Genomic DNA, 22507 nt, shown 5'->3' on the forward strand with positions numbered 1-22507 from the left:
CACAAACAAACACAAACATACACACAAAATTCTAGCTTTCGCAACAAACGGTTGCTTCGTCAGGAAAGAGGGAAGGAGAGGGAAAGACGAAAGGAAGTGGGTTTTAAGGGAGAGGGTAAGGAGTCATTCCAATCCCGGGAGTGGAAAGACTTACCTTAGGGGGAAAAAAGGACAGGTATGCACACACACACACACACACACACACACACACACACACACATACAGACGCCAAGTGTGGATGGATATGCGTGTGTGTGCGAGTGTATACCCGTCCTTTTTTCCCCCTAAGGTAAGTCTTTCCGCTCCCGGGATTGGAATGACTCCTTACCCTCTCCCTTAAAACCCACTTCCTTTTGTCTTTCCCTCTCCTTCCCTCTTTCCTGACGAAGCAACCGTTTGTTGCGAAAGCTAGAATTTTGTGTGTATGTTTGTGTTTGTTTGTGTGTCTATCGACCTGCCAGCGCTTTCGTTCGGTAAGTCACATCATCTTTGTTTTTAGATATATTTTTCCCACGTGGAATGTTTCCCTCTATTATATTGTTAAATAATTTAGTTAGATGTGAATGTGTTGAGGTGAACTTCTTTAGCCAGAAATTTGCTATTTTATCTTTTCCAGGGCCTTTCCAATTGTGCGTACTATTAATTGCTCAGGTGACTTCATGTTGCAAAATTATCACTTCAGGCATTTGTGGTATCATCTTGTATGTGTCTGTTTCTGCTTGTATCCACTGTGCGTGCCTGTTATGTTGTATCGGGTTTGACCATATGTTGCTCCAGAAGTGTTCCATGTCTGTTATGTTTGGTGGATTGTCTATTTTAATGTATGTGTTATCTATTGTCTGGTAAAATTTCTTTTGGTTTGTGTTTAATGTTTGGTTTTGTTTCCTTCTATTTTCACTTTTTTTGTATCTTCTAAGTCGTTTGGCCAATGCTTGTAATTTCTGTTTTTTTTTCATCCAATTTCTCTATCGCTTCTTGTTGTGAGATTTTACCTAACCTTTTTCTTTTTTGTCTGATATTTCATTTCTTATAAATTGTGTTAGCTGTCCGATGTCTTTTCTCAGTTTTTCTATTCTGATCTGTAGCATGTGTTGCCATGCTGGTTTTGTGGGTTTCTTCTGTGTGTTGGTTGGTTCTGATCTCTGCCTAGTGTGTATATTTAGTGTAGTGAGTGCTCCTATATAAACCAGTAGTTGTAACTCTTCCATAGTAGTATTTTCATTTATTTTGTTGTGTATGATTGTGTTGATAGTTGTTATTGTTGTTTCGACTTGTGGGTTATTTGGTGGTCTATGCAAGAATGGTCTAATGTCTGTATTTGTGTCTTTGTATTCTATATATGTCAGCTGAAATTTTTCTTCTATATCTAACATGTGTGTCACTTCATGTTCTATTTGTGCTTGTTCTGGTGGCTGTCGTTTTTCTCTGATTGTTTAATTGATGCTCTGGGATGTTTCAGTCCATTACTGTATTTTCTTCTTCTTCTGAATGCACATTATTTTGTTCCAGTATTTGTTGTACTTGTTGTTTGATGTTTTCTAATTCTGACTGGAGTATCCTGTTATTTTTTATTATTACATGGATCTGATCAGCTAGTCATTGTTCTGTTAAAAATTTTAATTCTGGGTATCTGGTAATAAATGTTGTGTATACTTGTGATCTGTATTCAGTTGTGTGGTTCCTAAGTTTGTTGCTTGGTAATAACAGAACATGAGGTGTCGGTTAACTTCATCTGACCATCTCATCCTCTGTCTTTGTTTTCCTTCTAGAGTGGTTGCAGGAAGCATATCCTGCAAAACTTATTATTATTATTATTATTATTATTATTATTATTATTATTAGTTGTACAGTTAAAAACCATACCCTTAGTTATTCATGAAAATGGTCACTTGTTGACTTTATTTACAGTGACTACATTCTTGGGTAGATAATTAAAATTTTGTATGACAGAAATAAAAAGGATCCTGTAAAATGGATAATCTATTTGTGAGTATATGTAATTCATTCGAAGATGATCCCCAATTAATTGTGACAGTGTACATTGTTCTTTTAATGTCTTTATATCAGCCACACGTGTCATCTTGGAGAAACAGCAAAAAGCAGCTGAGGCCGAGCAGAAGCGACTACTTGGCCTAATCTCACAATTAGAGCAGCAACTGTCCCAGCAGAAGGTTGATTCAGACGATGCACGTATGGCATTGCAGCAAGAGAGAGCACATCTGGAAGCCAGGGAGCTAGCTGTACTGAGAGAACGTGAGCAAGCTAGTGCGCAATTTGAAAGAGAACGGCAACATCTGCAGGTAGGTCAGCTACTGTTTAGCTTAGTGGAAAATTCTCCATTCTTGGGGATCACAAGGGAGTATATTGGATTATAAGAGATGTAGGAATATAAACAGGATGATAGGAAGGGGTAAATAATTACAAAGGAGGAAAATGGAAGTGACCAAGAGAAGTAAATAAATAAAAGAAATGTAGCTAGTATGAATGATAGTTTGACACTGAGAAACAATCAATCATTAAAGTTCTATCCTAATTATTATTATAAGTCAGAAACATACCTAAAACACAGTTTATACAATTGTTGAGAGATCAACACAGTTTACATAATCTTTGACAAAGATTTGGCCACTTCCAGTGCATTTTCTGTTGCCTGGTGAAGGTCATCTTCTGTGCAGGTGGCTGGACACAGTCGACACCGAAGCGTATGTTGAACGACCTCTTCTTCCCTGCAGTCACATTGGGTTTTATTTTCTTCAGTGTATCCCCATTTTATGATGTTAACCCTTGATCTGTCCACTCCTGACCTCAGCCTATTCAAAGACTTCCAGATTGGCCAATTCTCATCATGACCAGGGGGTAAAGATTCTGAAAATCTTTTCCAATCCAGGGGAGGGGAAGGGGGAGGGGGTGTCTCAGCCCCCCATAATAGCAGCCTGGCTACTTCATCAGTGGTTATTAGTTTTTCCGGTGTTCTGAGGAAACTTTACTGTGATCTTATTCAATGTGGGCAGGGTTGTTGCCCATGTGTGGGATGTGTATTTTCCTGCTCCAGTTTCATTCTTTCCCTATTTGCTGCTGTTTCTTTTCGAACAGGAGGTGGTGAAATTCCTGGTAGTTGGTAGAGCCATTCGACTGGAGTTGACTACAAGCAGCCTGTTATAATCCAGCATGTGTCGTTTAGGGCAATATCCACCTGTTTGGCATATGCTGACTTATACCAGACAGGACAGGTATACACTGCAGCAGAGTAGCATAATGCCATTGCAGAAGTTCGCGTCAACATGATTGCCTGACTATTATCTAGCCAGTTTTCTCAGTAGGTTGTTCCTGGTGGAGGTTTTTGATTTGAAATTCATACAGTGTTTCTGGAACATCAGAGGTCTGTCAACTGTTATTCCTATGTATTTTGGAGTGTCACAGTGTTCGAATTTAATCCCTGACCATTCCATCTTTAACTTGCGGGTGGTTTCACCATTTCTCAGATGTAAAGGACACACTTGTTCCTTTTATGGGTTTGCTTTAAGCTGTTTTATTTTGTAGTATTTTGACTGGTCTTCAAGAGGTTTTGTATCAGTGCTTTCCTTCATTTGGGGAAAACTAGACAGGCACATAACTTATATGTTCAGAACAATTTAAGAATCCCACCCAGTACAATGGAGATTAGAATACAATGGTCACTAGAGAAGAGCGATCTGCTCCTGAACTGACTCAAAGAGCTAGAACCATCTAAGAAATAAGCAATCAGTGAATTGGGAAAAGGAGCAGTAGCTTATCTGATCTGAAATCTCTCTCTACTGACAGTGAGCAGGAGAAAGAATTAATAACAGGCTGCTGTGACGGTGCCCCAAACAGCATGCTGAAGGAAATGTTTCCCAAGCTGCAAAAAAGCACTCTAGACCATGTGTACACATGGATTTCCATATGTTACTTATGTGTTAAGCTTTTGTCAGTCTTGAAAAAAATAAGTGTGTGGATGAAGATCAATTCATCAAATTTATTAACACAGAAAATACTTTTCCGCCTTACATTTCCACTTTTGATTTGAAAAGAAAACCTCAAATTTCCAAAGCCCAATAAACATTTACATATTTTGGAATGAGTTGTTGAGTACTGTTTTCTCTTAGTACTTACACTTTGAAGTATCATTGCACTCAGAATATATTATCAGTGATCATGAGAGTTGCACAAGCTGCAGTCGTCAAGAGCTACTGTACCAGTCGTCTCAGCAGTTCATCGTGAGTGACAGAGTAAGTAGCACTCAGCAGCTCAATAAAGAGTGAGTGATCAGCAAGGAACTGATTTGCAGAGAGCGGGTGATCAAATTACCGCCAGCCGCTCTTCTCTCCTGACTTCTTCCTGCTTGCCCTAAGTGGATCGCAAGGGAGCTCTTGGCTCATACACAGATTCAGTTCCCAGTTCTTCTGTCTTGACTCAACACCTCTCTGAGTTCGGCTCTACCAGATATTGTTGTTTATTATAACAACAATATGTATATTAGACAATTATTTTCTCTGTATACAATATTGCATGTATATATTATTTGTTTATATTGTTTTACTTATTTATTTGTGTAACCTGATCAAATGAGGACCTTGAGGACCGTTTACATCATCTTAGGTTTTTACATGTAATAACCATATTTAAAAAACATTATATTTTAATATGATTTGTTGTAATGACATTATATAGAATTGAAAATTATTTGAAAGATGATTTGTATTTATCTAGTGCCATTTTGAATAATAGCAGTGACTAACAACTAATAGCAAGGATACTAGTGATGCTAAATGTAAAAGTTTGATTTTTGAGGTTAGAATATAATTTATAAGTCTGATGTGCAGTATCTCTCAGATTCACAAGCTGTTTTAGCTAATCTGTTAACCAACAGTAGATGACGAAATAAGTGTACAAAAGTGAGATTTTATGATTAAATGAGATCTGAGGGAAAGAAATTTGTATGCACTAGCTAGACGGTTTGAAAAATGAGGAATATCTGCTAAGGTGCTTAACTGTAAAGGAATGCATACAGAACAGAGGTTATCTTTTGAATCACAATATGGTATTTAGTTTTCTGATATAATAATGGAGATCATTCTAGGGTCAGGCTGCTGATAATGAAAGGGATTTATAGAAGATGGCTGATAGTGCTTGACAGAAAAGATTTTGCTCTCATGGGAACAAGTGTTTCTGCCATATTGTGCAGACAAGAATCTTAAGGTCTAGGAAAGATATGAGCAGTAGTGAGTCAATAATAAGCTTAATCATTTGGACTGTGATGCCAGCCTGTACCTGAGATGCTGATCCGAAATGCATGATGGACTTCTCAACAATGTTGCCAGCTTAACACATAATTTATTGTGATTGCTGTCATTTACCTCCATGAAATAGTCAAATAATTGCATGTTTTGTTTGCGGTACAGTGATAGTTGTTACTAAAGTAAAGTACTGGTTTAGTTCCTTGACTGGGACAGTGGGATCAATTGCAGTGTGTACTTTGCCTGTACTTAGATCACACAGGTTTTTACATGGCACATCTGGTCTGCCTGTTGTAGATTAATGTATTGGCATGCCTGAGTTATCATTTCTCTCTGATTGAGTCTGTTCCCCTTCTGATTTCAATCAGCTTGATTTTTAAGGGTAGAATGTCATTTAGAAGTCTCTCAGATCCATGAGCTGTTTTAGCTCATCTGTTAAGCAAGATGCAGGTTTTCTCTTCAGTTTTCTGGCCTTTGGTGGATCATGTTTATTATGTAGTCAAGTTAGTTTGCTAGTAAATCAATTATATTTATCTTTTATGTCCAGAAATTGAATGGAAACAGTCTCCAAAACTATTTTTGTGCCACTGTTGCAAGTTCAGATACATTGCTGTGCTTATAATCTGTAAATGTTGTGGTTTCTTTCTTGGATATTTTAGAGAGTACACAAGGAAAATGATGTCATGAGCAGATATTTCAGGTTCAGATATTTGAGGGATACAAACTACTCTGTTTGAGGATTTTGTTGCAAATATATGCATGAAAGTGTGACTTTTGACTGCATTATAGGTAGGTGCAAGCTGAAGTAGTGTTACATTTGAAGACAAAACCGTACACTTAAATTTTACAGCAGAAGAACAGAAAATTTATGTTAGTATCACTGACATTAATTATATGCTCCTCTTAAAAGGCCAGATTCCGATTGCCTCTTACTTTCAGAGGTCTGTAGAGCACACATATTGGGCACTTTTTGTTTAAGAATTTTTTATCTGTGAACATACACTCCTGGAAATTGAAATAAGAACACCGTGAATTCATTGTCCCAGGAAGGGGAAACTTTATTGACACATTCCTGGGGTCAGATACATCACATGATCACACTGACAGAACCACAGGCACATAGACACAGGCAACAGAGCATGCACAATGTCGGCACTAGTACAGTGTATATCCACCTTTCGCAGCAATGCAGGCTGCTATTCTCCCATGGAGACGATCGTAGAGATGCTGGATGTAGTCCTGTGGAACGGCTTGCCATGCCATTTCCACCTGGCGCCTCAGTTGGACCAGCGTTCGTGCTGGACGTGCAGACCGCGTGAGACGACGCTTCATCCAGTCCCAAACATGCTCAATGGGGGACAGATCCGGAGATCTTGCTGGCCAGGGTAGTTGACTTACACCTTCTAGAGCACGTTGGGTGGCACGGGATACATGCGGACGTGCATTGTCCTGTTGGAACAGCAAGTTCCCTTGCCGGTCTAGGAATGGTAGAACGATGGGTTCGATGACAGTTTGGATGTACCGTGCACTATTCAGTGTCCCCTCGACGATCACCAGTGGTGTATGGCCAGTGTAGGAGATCGCTCCCCACACCATGATGCCGGGTGTTGGCCCTGTGTGCCTCGGTCGTATGCAGTCCTGATTGTGGCGCTCACCTGCACGGCGCCAAACACGCATACGACCATCATTGGCACCAAGGCAGAAGCGACTCTCATCGCTGAAGACGACACGTCTCCATTCGTCCCTCCATTCATGCCTGTCGCGACACCACTGGAGGCGGGCTGCACGATGTTGGGGCGTGAGCGGAAGACGGCCTAACGGTGTGCGGGACCGTAGCCCAGCTTCATGGAGACGGTTGCGAATGGTCCTCGCCGATACCCCAGGAGCAACAGTGTCCCTAATTTGCTGGGAAGTGGCGGTGCGGTCCCCTACGGCACTGCGTAGGATCCTACGGTCTTGGCGTGCATCCGTGCGTCGCTGCGGTCCGGTCCCAGGTCGACGGGCACGTGCACCTTCCGCCGACCACTGGCGACAACATCGATGTACTGTGGAGACCTCACGCCCCACGTGTTGAGCAATTCGGCGGTACATCCACCCGGCCTCCCGCATGCCCACTATACGCCCTCGCTCAAAGTCCGTCAACTGCACATACGGTTCACGTCCACGCTGTCGCGGCATGCTACCAGTGTTAAAGACTGCGATGGAGCTCCGTATGCCACGGCAAACTGGCTGACACTGACGGCGGCGGTGCACAAATGCTGCGCAGCTAGCGCCATTCGACGGCCAACACCGCGGTTCCTGGTGTGTCCGCTGTGCCGTGCGTGTGATCATTGCTTGTACAGCCCTCTCGCAGGGTCCGGAGCACGTATGGTGGGTCTGACACACCGGTGTCAATGTGTTCTTTTTTCCATTTCCAGGAGTGTATATTCAACTCATTTGTCTTCATTGCTATTGGATGTGTGTAGCACAGTCAGTAATGAGATACAACGTATTTATGCCACTACTCCAATCCCTTATGTGTTACTTCCATGGTCATAATAATAATTTCGTGTGGCTCAGTGGCCTGGTGCATGTATGTCAATTGGATGCCACTTTGGTAACTTGTGTGTCCCTAACGTATCCCAGTTATCCAACCAGGGAAAAGGAACCTACATCTTAATGTGGAATCCAAACCACTTGTCATTTCTGGTGAGTCTTCACATCATTGAGACATGAAGACTAAGTTAAAGGCAAACTAAAAATAATTATACTCAGTGTGGGATTTGATCTTGTCCATCACTTCCATGGTGTCTTAGGACATTGTGGTCTGTGTTTACAGAACTGTAGAGTAAGCTTTGCTTCAGTCAGATCCCCAGTAGAAGTATTAAACGGATGTCTATATTTTGAAATACAGTGAGACCCCAGATTTACGAGATAGGTAAGGCCGAGTGATAACCATGTGAATCAAATTCACGTAAGTCAGAGTCCAATTTTGCAAATAAGTACCTTTGTTAAGCAAGAGCATTGTCAGCATTACACACAGGTGATAAAAAATATAACCTTGGTTCTTTTACAGCTCAACAGTGGGTAATCTTCGTTCACTTCCAATTTCCACAAAGCATTAGTTTACTTTGAATTCTTGACTGAGATACACAAGAAAAGACATAAGTGTAGTTTATATGTTGCATTTTGAGGCTGTGTTTCTCTATAGCCATCTGAAAGGTCCGAAAATGAGTCATACTGTGGCATCTAAATGTATGGGGAAACCAAAGCCATTTTTACAAAAGTGAGTAACACACTATGTATAAATTGGTTAAGAACGTAGATGACTTTGAAAAACACGACTCAATTAGTAAAGTGAGTCCAAAAGTGGAAAAATAATTATTAACCTTTTTTGGGGGAAACATTCTTAACACTGTTTCAAGCTAAGCAAAATTCACTTTGAAACAGCTGTCAACACAAATTCAATGCAGCTGGAGATATCTTCCACGTGAATACACGGAACACTTGGTTCTAAGCATTGCTTGGAGATGCCAAGCAATTATTGTCGCTGCAGGTGATTCGATGTACATTAACTGTAATTGCATTTTTCTTTTGTTCATATATGATGTACGTATTTGTTTTAGGTTGTTGTAAGAGACATTTTTCTACTGATTAACTCAACCATGATATTACTTAACAGACTCTACATACAAACTATGTTCATTTCCTGCCAGAGACTAAAGAAAACCATGTACTTTAGGAGAAAAATGTTTAATAAAGTGTACAACAAATTGTATTACAGTACATTATTATTCAGTGCAACATAGAAGGCTTCATAAAATCTAATAGTGTTTTCTTTTCATGCAAAATTTTCTTGTGCCTCAGAAACAAATTTTTTATTCCTTGTTTGGTAGCAGAAGTGTCCGGTTGTTTGGAGTCTTATTTTTTCAGAAATCTGTAACCCTTTGTCAATTTTAATTGTCAAGCAGGTTTGGCCTTTTCTTCAGTCACATTGTCAATTTGATAAGGATCTGGGCTGATTCCACATAGACTTCAGTGGTGAAGAAGAATGGACACAGCTTTTTCTAGGTGCCAGTTAAATATTTTTGTTTAATTTCATTCCAAGGTTGTCCATTTATTCTCAAGGCTTCGAAAATGTTGAATTGTGTCCAAAAGTCTTTAACAGAGAGCATGTTGTTTTGTCTCATAGCTTCATGTAGATGCACAAATAATCATCTCGTGTAGTAAGCTTTCGTGGGTATTGTATAGGGTGGCAGAAATACAATTTCCACACATGGCTCAAAATTAATTAGAGTAACAGGAGGCTGACCTGGTGTGTTGTCGATTAATAGCATCACTGTAAATGGGACTTGTTTTGCCAATAATTTTCTGTTTCAAGTATGACCAAATGAGTACTCAAAAAGGGAAGCTGCCACCCAAGCTTCAGCATTTGACTTCCAAATCACGAGCAACCCAGATTTAGATGCAATTTTGTGTGTGATAAACTAAAAGAGTTGTTAATTAACAATCACCAGCTGCATTTGCGCCAACCGTCACTGTAGGTCGATCTTTGGCAGCTTTGAAACCTGAAGAGATTTTCTCTTCATGTGCAGTAAATGTTTCAGCCGTCTTCTCCCAGGACATACCACTTTCATCTGCATTGAGTATGATTTGGGTGGTAAAAGTCACATATTCTATCAATGCCCTGAGTTTATCTCTGGATAGGTTCGATGTAGTCTCTTTATCAGCGCTTGCCGCCTCTCCACTTTCTGCGATGCTATCCCAATTACAACTACATTTGAATTAGCTAAACCAACTCTTACTAGCTCTAAACATTTCATCTTTGGTTGCTCTCCAGCTACTTCTTTCAATCTCTCAAAAATCAGCTTTGCTTGAGAACACACCATATTCTGATCTGAGAACACACCATATTCTGATCAACAGGATAATTTTTCTCTCTTGCTTAATGATCACACCATAATTTTAACATTTTTTCCATCTGAGTGATAATACCAAGATGTTTATGGATGATACCTGAATCCAGAGATTATACGTTTTTCACAGCTTCAAGAATTTTTTATTTATCTTCTACAATTGTTCTGGCTTTTGATTAAGGTAGGTCAAACTACTTTGTCGATTCATAAATTTTAATTTTTGTTTGTTATGAAAAGTTTACCTTTCAAAAATAGTGATTTTCTTTTCTTGTTTGATGCAAATGAATCAATTCTACTTTGTTGGATGACATAGTTAAAATCTATCAGTCATGTCAGGTCCCATAGATGAAACAATTATACATGAAACACATCCGAACCCGTCATAAGCTGTACACTGTTTGAGCAGAGAGGGGGAATAGGAGAGCACAGTGCCCAAACAGATGAATCACATAATTCTAGATTTGCATAAAAAGGGTAGCATAAGTCGAGGTATTACTGTACATCTCAGAGTTCGTCAAGAAAAGTTGAATCTAATTGAATACCGTGACAAGGATTGTTGTATGTTTAGTTGTAGCAGGTACAAGGATATTGCTGGCAGGTATGACATCTGGCGGTCTCTCAATTCCCACCCGCCCTTCCAGAGAAAAAAAAAAAAAAAAAGTGTCCTGGAAGGTTGTGGAAGATGGAAGCAGGACAGGCTGTAGCCGGTAGGAATGGAAGGGAAGGGAGATGTTACTACCAAGTACCAAGATCAGCTGGTTTTGCAGTAGTCATGTTGTAAGGAAATTGGAGGCAAGAAAACAAGTCTTGCTAAGAACAAAAATAATCTATATGCAACAGTACTGTAATCAAAATAAAAAGAATGGTGACAGAGAGTGCTAATGAAAAGTAACACCAGTGTTATGATAAAAAGTATCAAAACTATAAATGGAAGCAAGAGTAAATTATTACAGTAATTGATAACACGAATAAAAAATTGTAATAAGATAAACTAAATCAGTTATTCAATAAATACATCAGTAAATTATGACCATTTGTATTCTACATTAACAATACAGGCCCACTAATAAAACTAGTTGGTGCATGAGTTGACATGTTCTTAGCTCCTAAAGCTCAGGCTTTCAAGTGCATTTACACTGCTGAGTGATCTGTTTTCTGGCTTATGTTCTCACCATTATCCTGTCAACACTTATCCACACAATGTGTAGCTAAAATTTACACATCACAGTGTCCAAAATTTTAAGCATTTATAAGTGAGATCATTGATCATTGTAGAAATATCTGAATTTCTTATTCACTACGAAGGTTTCAGACCTTTTCTTATGTGATACAAACTTCACAGTTGTGGATCTAGATTTTGCAGATTGATATATGCTACATCCTACTCTATAATTAGTGGTTATAGAATACAGTGCTGCACATTTGACCTCATTTTAAGTTTTTAGTATTTAAATAGTCTATCTTAATAGAAAATATCTCAATTTTTTCAGTGTACTTTTCAGTACTGCAGGATCTTATGTCAGCCTCATGCCTTTCCCTAAAAGAAATTCAAGCAGTATATGGTACATTTTACTAAACTGGCAAGAAAAGGAAAATTCTACCAGCAGACAACTTCCTTTTCTTCTGGGTCCTCATCAAACCATAAGAGAGACCTAAGATCAAAGCATCTGTAACTACATCTGGAATGGTGTGGGTGAGTCGAGATCGCCATCAACTGATGCAGAAATTCAAGAAACCATTTCTCAGGAATCTTCCTGACTGATAACTGTGTCTACCTCAGATGGTGGTATACTCCCGGGAAGTCAAATTAAGCCTCAAGCTGTATACAGCCATCTAGTTCTGGACCAATTTTCTTTTTGACATCCTCACCTCCAACTGCTTCTTATTTGCAACAACCCATAAGTAAATTTGTTAGTATTGTGTTGCTGATCACATTAAATGTAAGTATGGCATTAGATACACAACTTTTAAGAACAATTTGCAGAGAATGCCATCCTTCCTCTTGTCATGACTGGGCAGTATATTTGTTATAAATCGTATTATAAGGAGTAAAAATTCAGGCAAGACCTCTTGGCAGGCATACCAGCATGCTCATCTCAGCTGTGGAAGAGCAAACATGATATTTGTAAAATATAATGTGTTCAGACACTCCTGACTCCAAGTTATCACTTTCAGGTCAGGAAAAGTGCCAGCGTGTGGGTCCCACTTGTAAAACCCCCACAGAGGCAAAAGGTTGCGGCCGTGCACGTGACAGAAAGAACTCAGCTTGACTATTAGACAGAAAGAACCCAGCTTGACTATTAGACAGAAATTAAGGTGGTCATGTGGAGACGGAATATTCTGACATGCAGAAAGATAATGAAGAGGGTCATGTGCAACCAGATCCGAGTGGGAAAAGGCCACTAATAAGCATATAAAAGAACAGCAGTAGTGAGTATAAATCAAAAAGTAGGAAAGTATTGCTGAGAGAGTTTGAGAAGGAGCCAGCAACTTCGATGGCAGCAGCCACCGATGGAGCAATAGTAATTCATCACAAGTATCTGAAATATCTTTCATTAAATAGTGTTGATCAGAGACAGACTTTCTCTTGCCTCAGATAGCTTCAGAGTGGATTTCATTTGCTAGTCGTTGAATGGTACTTACCTCCTCTGAATTAGGCCAAATGGCCATTGATTCTGTAGCTGGCAGAACAAGTGGCAATGCTTGCACACGTCTCAGAGCTAGGCACCCAAGGTAGTGCATTTAATAGTGACTACAACAAGAAACCAGGTTGCTCTTGTTCTAAATAATGGAAAGCCCACAAATAATAAGATGGAATCATAGTGAAATGGGTGTCAACAGTAAAATTTGGTGTCAGGTGTGGCTGATGTATATATGTTAAGGAATTTGTTGGTCATACACCTCACACATAAATTGAGGGGTGGTTGAAAAGTTTTCAGCCCAAGATAGTTACTGTAATGTCTCACACAAATACCACCACATACTTTTATGGTGACCCTTTGTGGGTATGCAAGTCAGGCTTTGCAGCTCAAGCTTTGCTAGCTTTGCCACTAGGATGTGTTGTATACCATAGTGTAAGCAAAATGGCCAATATCGAGAACCTTGCTGTGATTGAATATCTTCATTTGAAAGGAAAGACACCCAAAGACATTGCGGAGTACGTACAGAATACACTTAAGGACAGTGCTCCATCTTATGCTACAGTGAGAAACTGGGTGTCCAACTTCAAGTGTGAAAGATGCGCCAATTAGCAGAAGGCTTGCCACCGTTGCCACTGATGAAACACTGACTACAATTCATAATACAATTTTGCAATATCGTTGAACAATGTTGCAGCACATTGAAGCCATGTTTGGAATCTCCCAAGGGTGTTCTCATGACATTGTTGTAAATATTTTGGGAATGCAGAAAGTTTCATCTCGGTGGGTCCCAAAAGACTTGAATGCAGATCAGAGATGGGGGTGTGTGCAGTATTGTGAAAAAATCGTCCGCCAATTTGAAGTGTATGAAGACAGCTTTCTGGTATGGCATGTGACAATGGACGAAACGTGGGTGTACTACTTTCATCCTGAGACAAAACAACAGTCACAACAAAGGAAACATCCTTCAGTCCCTAACCCAAAAAAATTCCCGGTGCAAAAATCAGCCATTAAGGTGATGGCATTAATCTTCTGGGATGCAGAAGGGGTAATTATGGTGGATTACTTGCAAAAGGGCATAACTATAAGTGCATCATACTATTACAACCTCCTGCACCATTTGAGAGAAGAGATAAAGGAAAGAAGGTGCAGAAAATTGGCGCGCGGAGTTCTGTTGTATCAGGAAAACGCATCAGCGCGCAAAGCCCTCACAACACTGGAAACTCTGCATGACTGTGGGTCCAAATTGTTACATCATCAGCCATATTCTCCAGATTCGGCTCCATCAGACTTTTTTACTTTCCCAAACCTAAAAAAAGATCTCAAAGGTCAACAATTTATAAATGATGATGCAGTAATTGATGCTATGAACGCTTGGTTGGGCTTGAAGTTGAAGACACTTTATTTGAATGGTTTGCAGAAGTTACCTGTGTGTGCCCACAAGTGTACACGGATATTATATCGAAAAATAAATTGGTATTATGAAATTTCTGTCATTCTTTATTTGTTAGGCTAGAAACTTTCAACCTCTCATATGTCTAACGGTAAATAAACTTATTTAAAAAATTAATATCATCTTGCCACTTTGGCAAATCACTGTCCCTCTTAAAGATCCTTTTCTCTTGCCTAAGATCAACCATAAACAACCAAGCAGGTTCTACCCCTCTCGGCTCTATTATAAAGCTTAATTAGCGAAAAGCACAACAAAACAATATTTTCTTCTACGTCCTGATTGTGCCACACAGTCACATAAACTTGTATTGGTAGCTTGGACCTCAAACAATAATTCACCAAGTAAAAAAAATGTTTTCAAACTATCTAATGTCTAGTGTGTATCATGAGATATTTGATAAAATTAAAAATTATTCGACCACTGCAGTGGCAGTTTGCCTTGCATCTGACAGGTGGACAAGTATAAATAATATGAGTTTCTATGCACTCAAGGCACATTTCATAGATGAGAAGAGTCAACTAAAATCATACCATTCTGAGAGCTTACAACTCAAAAAAATATATATAGAAAGAAAGAAAAACATGGCAGGAATTATTTCAAATCAGGTAAAGGCTGTTATTGCAAAATATAATATCAATTTTAAAATCACTATAATAATGAGAGACACTGTCTCATCAGACTGTTTACGCTCTGGACATCCGGGAAAAACTGGGAACTTTTTAGAATTCCAGGGGTTTTTCATTGTTTTAGACTTCAGTTAAATTTTTGTAATTTTGACTGGTAAGAAATGATAAACAGCAAAATGTGCCAAAGGCTTTAAGATGAACACTATGGAGTACTTCATAACAATAAACTTCTGCTGACAAGTGTGACGTCATAAATATTTACATTAAGTTCATTTGAGCAGTTGCTCACATGCATGCATAGTTGAGTTGCGTATGAGTAGTACCTTCTCCCGCTTCCGTCTACTTGGCATGTGGCTATTAGCTATATCAGCAGTAGCAACAAGCAACCAGATGCTACCCAGAAAAATTTTTCTGGCACATCCAAGCTGCCAGATTGCTGCATGCGCATAGCAGTCTGGGTTGTAGTGGGGAGGGGTTTGGTCTCCACGTAAGGTGTGTTTACTTATAGTGTTTTTGCTGTTTCCTCTTCATTTATACTTATCACATCAAACGAAAACAAATTGGACATCTGTAGTTGGTAGCTTTCAATTGAATTAAAATACATTCACTTAATTACGGAAGGCCGACATATGTTATCAGTTTCAGTTTTCTGATTTTATTTTCTTTCCATGTTTTGGCAGTCTATCACCTTGCAGAACAATGAAGTTATTTTTGTTAGTTTGCTAAATAAATGTGGCTTTTATTAATCCTTCCCCAGAAGCAGTCAATTTATGAGGAATGAAATGTTTCATTCCGCAGTATTGGCTAGTTTCAACTATTCACTGAATTTCAAGTGCACATTTTCATCTTCTGCAAATGGCATTGTGCCATAATAAAGAACAAAACATGAGATAATACAGTACTGGCACTCCAAGAAAAATATGCATCCCAAAAACCACACCGAAATCTTAGTATCAGGTTGGGGTCTACTTCATTGTGAATCTGGAAGTATGACTGTGCACTTTAAGCTGAATTAGACATTTTTGTATGGTGCACGAAATTCTGATGCTCATAGAATATTCTGTTTCTTTTATGATGTCATGTAAGATCATTGTTGTTGTTGTTGTTGTTGTTGTTGTTGTCTTCAGTCCTGAGACTGGTTTGATGCAGCTCTCCATGCTACTCTATCCTGTGCAAGCTTCTTCATCTCCCATCTGCTTAGTGTATTCATCTCTTGGTCTCCCTCTACGATTTTTACCCTCCACGCTGCCCTCCAATGCTAAATTTGTGATCCCTTGATGCCTCAGAACATGTCCTACCAATCGGTCCCTTCTTTTTGTCAAGTTATGCCACAAACTCCTCTTCTCCCCAATCCTATTCAATACCTCTTCAATAGTTATGTGATCTACCCATCTAATCTTCAGCATTCTTCTGTAGCACCACATTTCGAAAGCTTCTATTCTCTTCTTGTCCAAACTATCTATCGTCCATGTTTCACCTCCATACATGGCTACACTCCATACAAATACTTTCAGAAATGACTTCCTGACACTTAAATCTATACTCGATGTTAACAAATTTCTCTTCTTCTGAAACGCTTTCCTTGCCATTGCCAGTCAACATTTTATATCCTCTCTACTTCGACCATCATCAGTTATTTTGCTCCCGAAATAGCAAAACTCCTTTACTATTTTAAGTGTCTCATTTCCCAATCTAATTCCCTCAGCATCACCCAACTTAATTCGACTACATTCCATTATCCTCGTTTTGCTTTTATTAATGTTCATCTTATATCCTTCTTTCAAGACACTGTCCATTCCGTTCAACAGCTCTTCCAAGCCCTTAGCTGTCTCTGACAGAATTACAATGTCATCGGCAAACCTCAACGTTTTTATTTCTTCTCCATGGATTTTAATACCTACTCCGAACTTTTCTTTTGTTTCCTTTATTGCTTGCTCAATATACAGATTGAATAACATCAGGGATAGGCTACGAGCCTGTCTCACTCCCTCCCCAACTGCTGCTTCCCTTTCGTGTCTCTCGATTCTTATAACTGCCATCTGGTTTCTGTACAAATTGTAAATAGCCTTTCACTTACTGTATTTTGCCCCTGCCACCTTTAGAATTTGAAAGAGAGTATTCCAGTCAACATTGTCAAAAGCTTTCTCTAAGTCTACAAATGCTAGAAATGTAGGTTTGCCTTTCCTTAATCTATTTTCTAAGATAAGTCGTAGAGTCAGTATTACCTCACATGTGCCAACATTTCTGCGGAATCCAAACTGATCTTTGCCGAGGTCAGCTTCTACCAGTTTTTCCATTCGTCTGTAAAGAATTCGCGTTAGTATTTTGCAGCTGTGACTTATTAAACTGATAGTTCGATAATTTTCACATCTGTCAACACCTGCTTTCTTTGGGATTGGAATTATTATATTCTTCTTGAAGTCTGAGCGTATTTCGCCTGTCTCATACATCTTGCTCACCAGATAGTAGAGTTTTGTCAGGACTGGCTCTCCCATGGCCGTCAGTAGTTCTAATGGAATGTTGTCTACTCCTGGGGCCTTGTTTCGACTCAGGTCTTTCAGTGCTCTGTCAAACTCTTCACGCAGTATCATATCTCCCATTTCATCTTCATCTACATCCTCTTCCATTTCCATAATATTGTCCTTAAGTACATCGCCCTTGTATAGACCCTCTATATACTCCTTCCACCTTTCTGCTTTCCCTTCTTTGCCTAGGACTGGGTTTCCATCTGAGCTCTTGATATTCATACAAGTGGCTCTCTTTTCTCCAAAGGTTTTTTTAATTTTCCTGTAGGCAGTATCTATCTTACTCCTAGTGAGATAAGCCTATACATCCTTACATTTGTCCTCTAGCCATCCCTGTTTAGCCATTTAGCAATTCTTTTCGATCTCATTTTTGAGACGTTTGTATTCCTTTTTGCCTGCTTCATTTACTGCATTTTATATTTTCTCCTTTCATCAATTAAATTCAATATTTCTTCTGTTACCCAAGGATTTCTACTAGCCCTCGTCTTTTTACCTATTTGATCCTCTGCTGCCTTCACTACTTCATCCCTCAGAGAGCTACTCATTCTTCTTCTACTGTATTTCTTTCCCCCATTCCTGTCAATTGTTCCCTTATGCTCTCCCTGAAACTCTGTACAACCCCTGGTTCTTTCAGTTTATCCAGGTCCCATCTCCTTAAATTCCCACCTTTTTGCAGTTTTAATCTACAGTTCATAACCAATAGATTGTGGTCAGAGTCCACATCTGCCCCTGTAAATGTCTTACAATTTAAAACCTGGTTCCTAAATCTCTGTCTTACTATCATATAATCTATCTGATACCTTCTAGTATCTCCAGGCTTCTTCCATGTATACAACCTTCTTTTATGATTCTTGAACCAAGTGTTAGCTATGATTAAGTTATGCTTTGTGCAAAATTCTACCAGATAGCTTCCTCTTTCATTTCTCTCCCCCAATCCATATTCACCCACTATGTTTCTTTCTCTTCCTTTTCCTACTCTCGAATTCCAGTCACCCATGACTATTAAATTTTCGTCTCCCTTCACTACCTGAATAATTTCTTTTATCTCATCATACATTTCATCAATTTCTTCATCATCTGCAGAGCTAGTTGGCATATAAACTTGTACTACTGTAGTAGGCATGGGCTTCGTGTCTATCTTAGCCACAATAATGCGTTCACTATGCTGTTGGTAATAGCTTACCTGCACTCCTATTTTTTTTTATTCATCATTAAACTTACTCCTGCATTACCCCTATTTGATTTTGTATTTATAATCCTGTATTCACCTGATGAAAAGTCTTGTTCCTCCTGCCACCGAACGTCACTAATTCCCACTATATCTAACTTCAACCTATCCATTTCCCTTTTTAAATTTTCTAACCTACCTGGCCGATTAAGGGATCTGACATTCCACGCTCCAATCCGTATAACGCCAGTTTTCTTTCTCCTGATAACGACGTCCTCTTGAGTAGTCCCTGCCCGGAGATCCGAATAGGGGACTATTTTTCCTCCGGAATATTTTACCCAAGAGGATGCCATCGTCATTTAACACTACATGTAAGATCACTTAATACTATATATGTATGAACATATGGGCTTCCTACGTCATTGTAGCTCCGCACGCACAGTAACACCTGTCTTCTGGGGCTCTCTAGTAACTGCTGAAATGAAGCTATTTGTAACAGGTCACAGGAAAATATGCAAATGGTGCTTTGAAAAGCAATAGTTTCAAAGTATTTTACGCAAGATGTATTATGTTATGTGTGTGTACGTGCAATGATTTTTTTAAATCACAGTGTGTTTGATTCTCATTTAAAACTAAACATATTGAGAAGTAGCCACTTAGAAGAATTTCAAGCCCAGAAGACGAGACATTAACGTCATTATTTAAAATTTTACTGGCACATTTGTGTGATGTATCTTAAAGTGTAACACGTGTAAAATAGAGCAATATTATATGTGAAAGCTTAAATTTTCTTGTAGCTACAGTATGTACATTAATTTAAACCATTAACTTTCCCTATTTGTGTGGTCACTCCACTTAACAGTGATGTTGCTATTAGCTGACTATGTCATGTGTCCTACACTCTGAATATCTGCTGTCATTGGCTGGTGAGGTCAGGTGACATGAGCTATGACTGGCTTACAAAAGCAAATTTCAATCTCAATTTGAAAACTAACATGCTGTTTTGAATCTATACTATCGTAATATGAAAACAAAAATATGCAGTGTATCGTAATATGAAAATATGCAGCATAAATGTTGCTCCACATCAGAGCTTTCCAAAACTTTTTTCTTTTTTTTCTGAGTTTTTTCATTCTCTGAAGTTCCACGCTGGTGTATAAAACCTTTACCATTCAAAGGATTGATATTCATACAGCCCCAAGGGAAAGTATAATGTATACTGTCACTTATCATGGAAAAAGTGTATCCAGGTGTTTTTTGTCCGTATATATTTCATATATGAAATAAGCTGCCATGCTTCTGAAATTTCCACGTATCCCATGTTTTGCCCATTCTTTAAACCTTGTTGTGCTAGACACAGTAAAAAAGACAGATAACCATTTACCAAGTCAAAAGAGCAGATATGTTTTTTTCAAGAAGAATCCCTCTGCCTTATTGTATTGTATTGTATGGAACTGGGGACCTAAAAATGACAGAGAGGCTTCATCCCCACCATAATCCGCAGTGGTACACAACCCCACAACAGGCTACAGCAGTCCACTCACCCCACTGCCACTCCACACCGAACCCAGGGTTATCGTGCAGTTCAGCCTCCGGTGGACCCCTGCTGGGACGCAGCAATTGCCGACGTAGTGTAACTGAGGCGGAACAAGGGGAACCAGCCCGCTTTCGCCGAGGCAGAAGGAAACCCGCTTTAAAAACTATCCACAGACTGGACCGAACCTCGACACTAATCCGCCGGGCGGATTCATGCTGGGGGGGTAAGCACGCCTTCCCACCCACAAAACAGTGCGTTAGACCGCATGGCTAACCAGGCGAGCTTCCCTTTGCCTTAAGTAAACTTGCTGAAACAGAAGAAAATATAAAAAAAAGATCAATTGAAACTGAAACAAGATGTCCCAACAAGGTGGAACTCTCGACACATCCTCAGGCAAAAATTGATTTTAAATAAAGATCCCTTAATTTCTTGTCCTGCTGTTTTGGATGGAATATTAATCACTTTAAACTTAAAAGATACAGACTTGGAGATAATGCAACAAGCTATATAAGTTATGAAAGTTTTCGATGAGGTAATTAAAGGGATGTCCTCAGAGCAAACAGTCTCATTTTAAAAATGAGAGGTTTGCCAAGATTAATGGCACTGCAACTGAAAACTTATAAACACAAAAATAAAGTAAGTCCTCAGAAAATAGATTTGTTAGTTAATAATATGCAAAAGGGTTATCAGAGTTGTGTGGGGGTGTATCTTCAGCAAGGAACTGCATGCTCAGGCATCTCTATTGTACCCCTGATTCAAAAAGCAAGAATTTGCAGACATTATCACATTCCAGGACTGGTACACAAAGGTAATGTTGGTTGTTCAACAAGGACAAACATATCTAATTTCTCAACCAGTTACCACCATGATGCCTGAGAATTCTTCAATTTTGGGAGGAGTTCAATGAAACTAGCTGTCAGCTCCAAGGAAGTCACAACCTGTAACATGCCACGACTGTTGAACTAGATGTATATTTATCTGAGGCATTTGTGCCTAGAAACAGCATCCCTTAAATTGGTGGGAAATGAGAAAATTGCCATAACTTCTTGGGTATATGTATTTTCATACTAATTGTAAATGATCACTAGAGATACATAAATTACTTGATGTTATGTTATAATTCTTATACTGTATTTTGTTTCCAATGAAAGTGTGAAACCATAACAAGAAACAGTCTTATTTTTAAAATTTCCCCACTTGAATAAAAAATAATAAGAACTTTGTTGTAGTATTTTTAATTTTTGCAGTAGACAAAATGTAGAACTTTTAATCTCAAAACTACTAGGAACATAACATAAACTAATACTCCTCCTATGGTTTCCTTTTTTTTTTTTTTTTTTTTTTTTTTCCCAAACCAGATCCAAATAATACAGAAGTACAGGTATAGTGACCTGAATTAAAAAGGAAAAGTGTCTTCCTTTTATTTATTTTTGTGAGTGAATGGTGAGTAATGAAAAAGAGTTACTTCATTTCAGTGAGTGAGCATTTCTATTCTGATCTTTGACAAGAATAATTTTGCTTAACTCTACTGGGCGCAGCAGCACAGGATGAGCTGCAAACTCCAGTCACTCTGTGACTGCGGGAGGCAAATGTTTCATTTCAAAAATCTAGGCAGAATATTTTACAAATTAAATAAAGTCTCCATTCCATGAAACTTTTCAGCAATATGCAGAGCATAAAATGGGCAGTACATGCCTTGTGTTTGGGGTCTGATATCCAGTTAAACAACTTGGCAGTATTTGGGCAGCTAGCGAGATAAGGGTGAAAATGTATTATTGTCCCTATTCTACACCACTCTTACTCGCTGAAACCATAGAGCCTTTCTGACTTCAGGCACTTAGTATACTGCAGAAGAGCAGCCGGTTAACAGCTCGAAGTATGAAGACTGCTTTTAAGTAGACCTGGTCTGGAAAGAACTAACAAAGATAACCACATGAGGAAAAGACCTGAAAAAGATGAATCAACTGTGGACTGGGGGAGAGCCATTAATTACATCTTGCTGAGAATTAAGGGAACCAACTTTAGTAGAAACCAATGCCCAATATAGACATTCACACCACAGAGCTATTAATAACCATAAGGTAACAGTCTTGATGCACCACCTTTTGTGGGGCTGCTTACCAGCCCAACTACAGACAGCACCAGGAACAAAATTCTGCTACCTCTAGTTTAAGTGTAGTAAGAGTGAGACAGACTCTGAAGGAGCGCTAAATAAAGATGTTATCTGTTTAGCTCAGTGCTCTGTGGGCCAATGATCAGTATGCAAAGTAGTTGTGTTGATCTGAGGCTCAGAGATACAGAAGCACTCAGGTTCAGGCTGCGACTGCTGTGAGTGTAGCTCTGCCAGGGTCATGCACTGTTCACTTACCTCGCCAAACACTTCAGATCCTGACTGGATGGTGTATCATG

At 39.1% G+C, this 22507-nt stretch overlaps 1 protein-coding gene across 6 annotated transcripts in view; it reads left to right on the forward strand.

The window, feature by feature from the left end:
- The window catches only part of LOC124789269 (fas-binding factor 1), a 126782-nt gene that overhangs the window by 62534 nt on the left and 41741 nt on the right, over nt 1–22507 (forward strand). For all 6 annotated transcript variants that reach the window (XM_047256574.1, XM_047256571.1, XM_047256572.1 and 3 more), the window contains exon 13: nt 2068–2300. In XM_047256574.1, coding sequence (XP_047112530.1) covers nt 2068–2300 — 233 coding nt within the window. The remainder of the gene's footprint in view (nt 1–2067; nt 2301–22507) is intronic.

The sequence above is a fragment of the Schistocerca piceifrons genome, chromosome 3 (genome assembly GCF_021461385.2).
Source record: "Schistocerca piceifrons isolate TAMUIC-IGC-003096 chromosome 3, iqSchPice1.1, whole genome shotgun sequence".
In the NCBI taxonomy this organism is placed as follows: Eukaryota; Metazoa; Arthropoda; class Insecta; order Orthoptera; family Acrididae; genus Schistocerca; species Schistocerca piceifrons.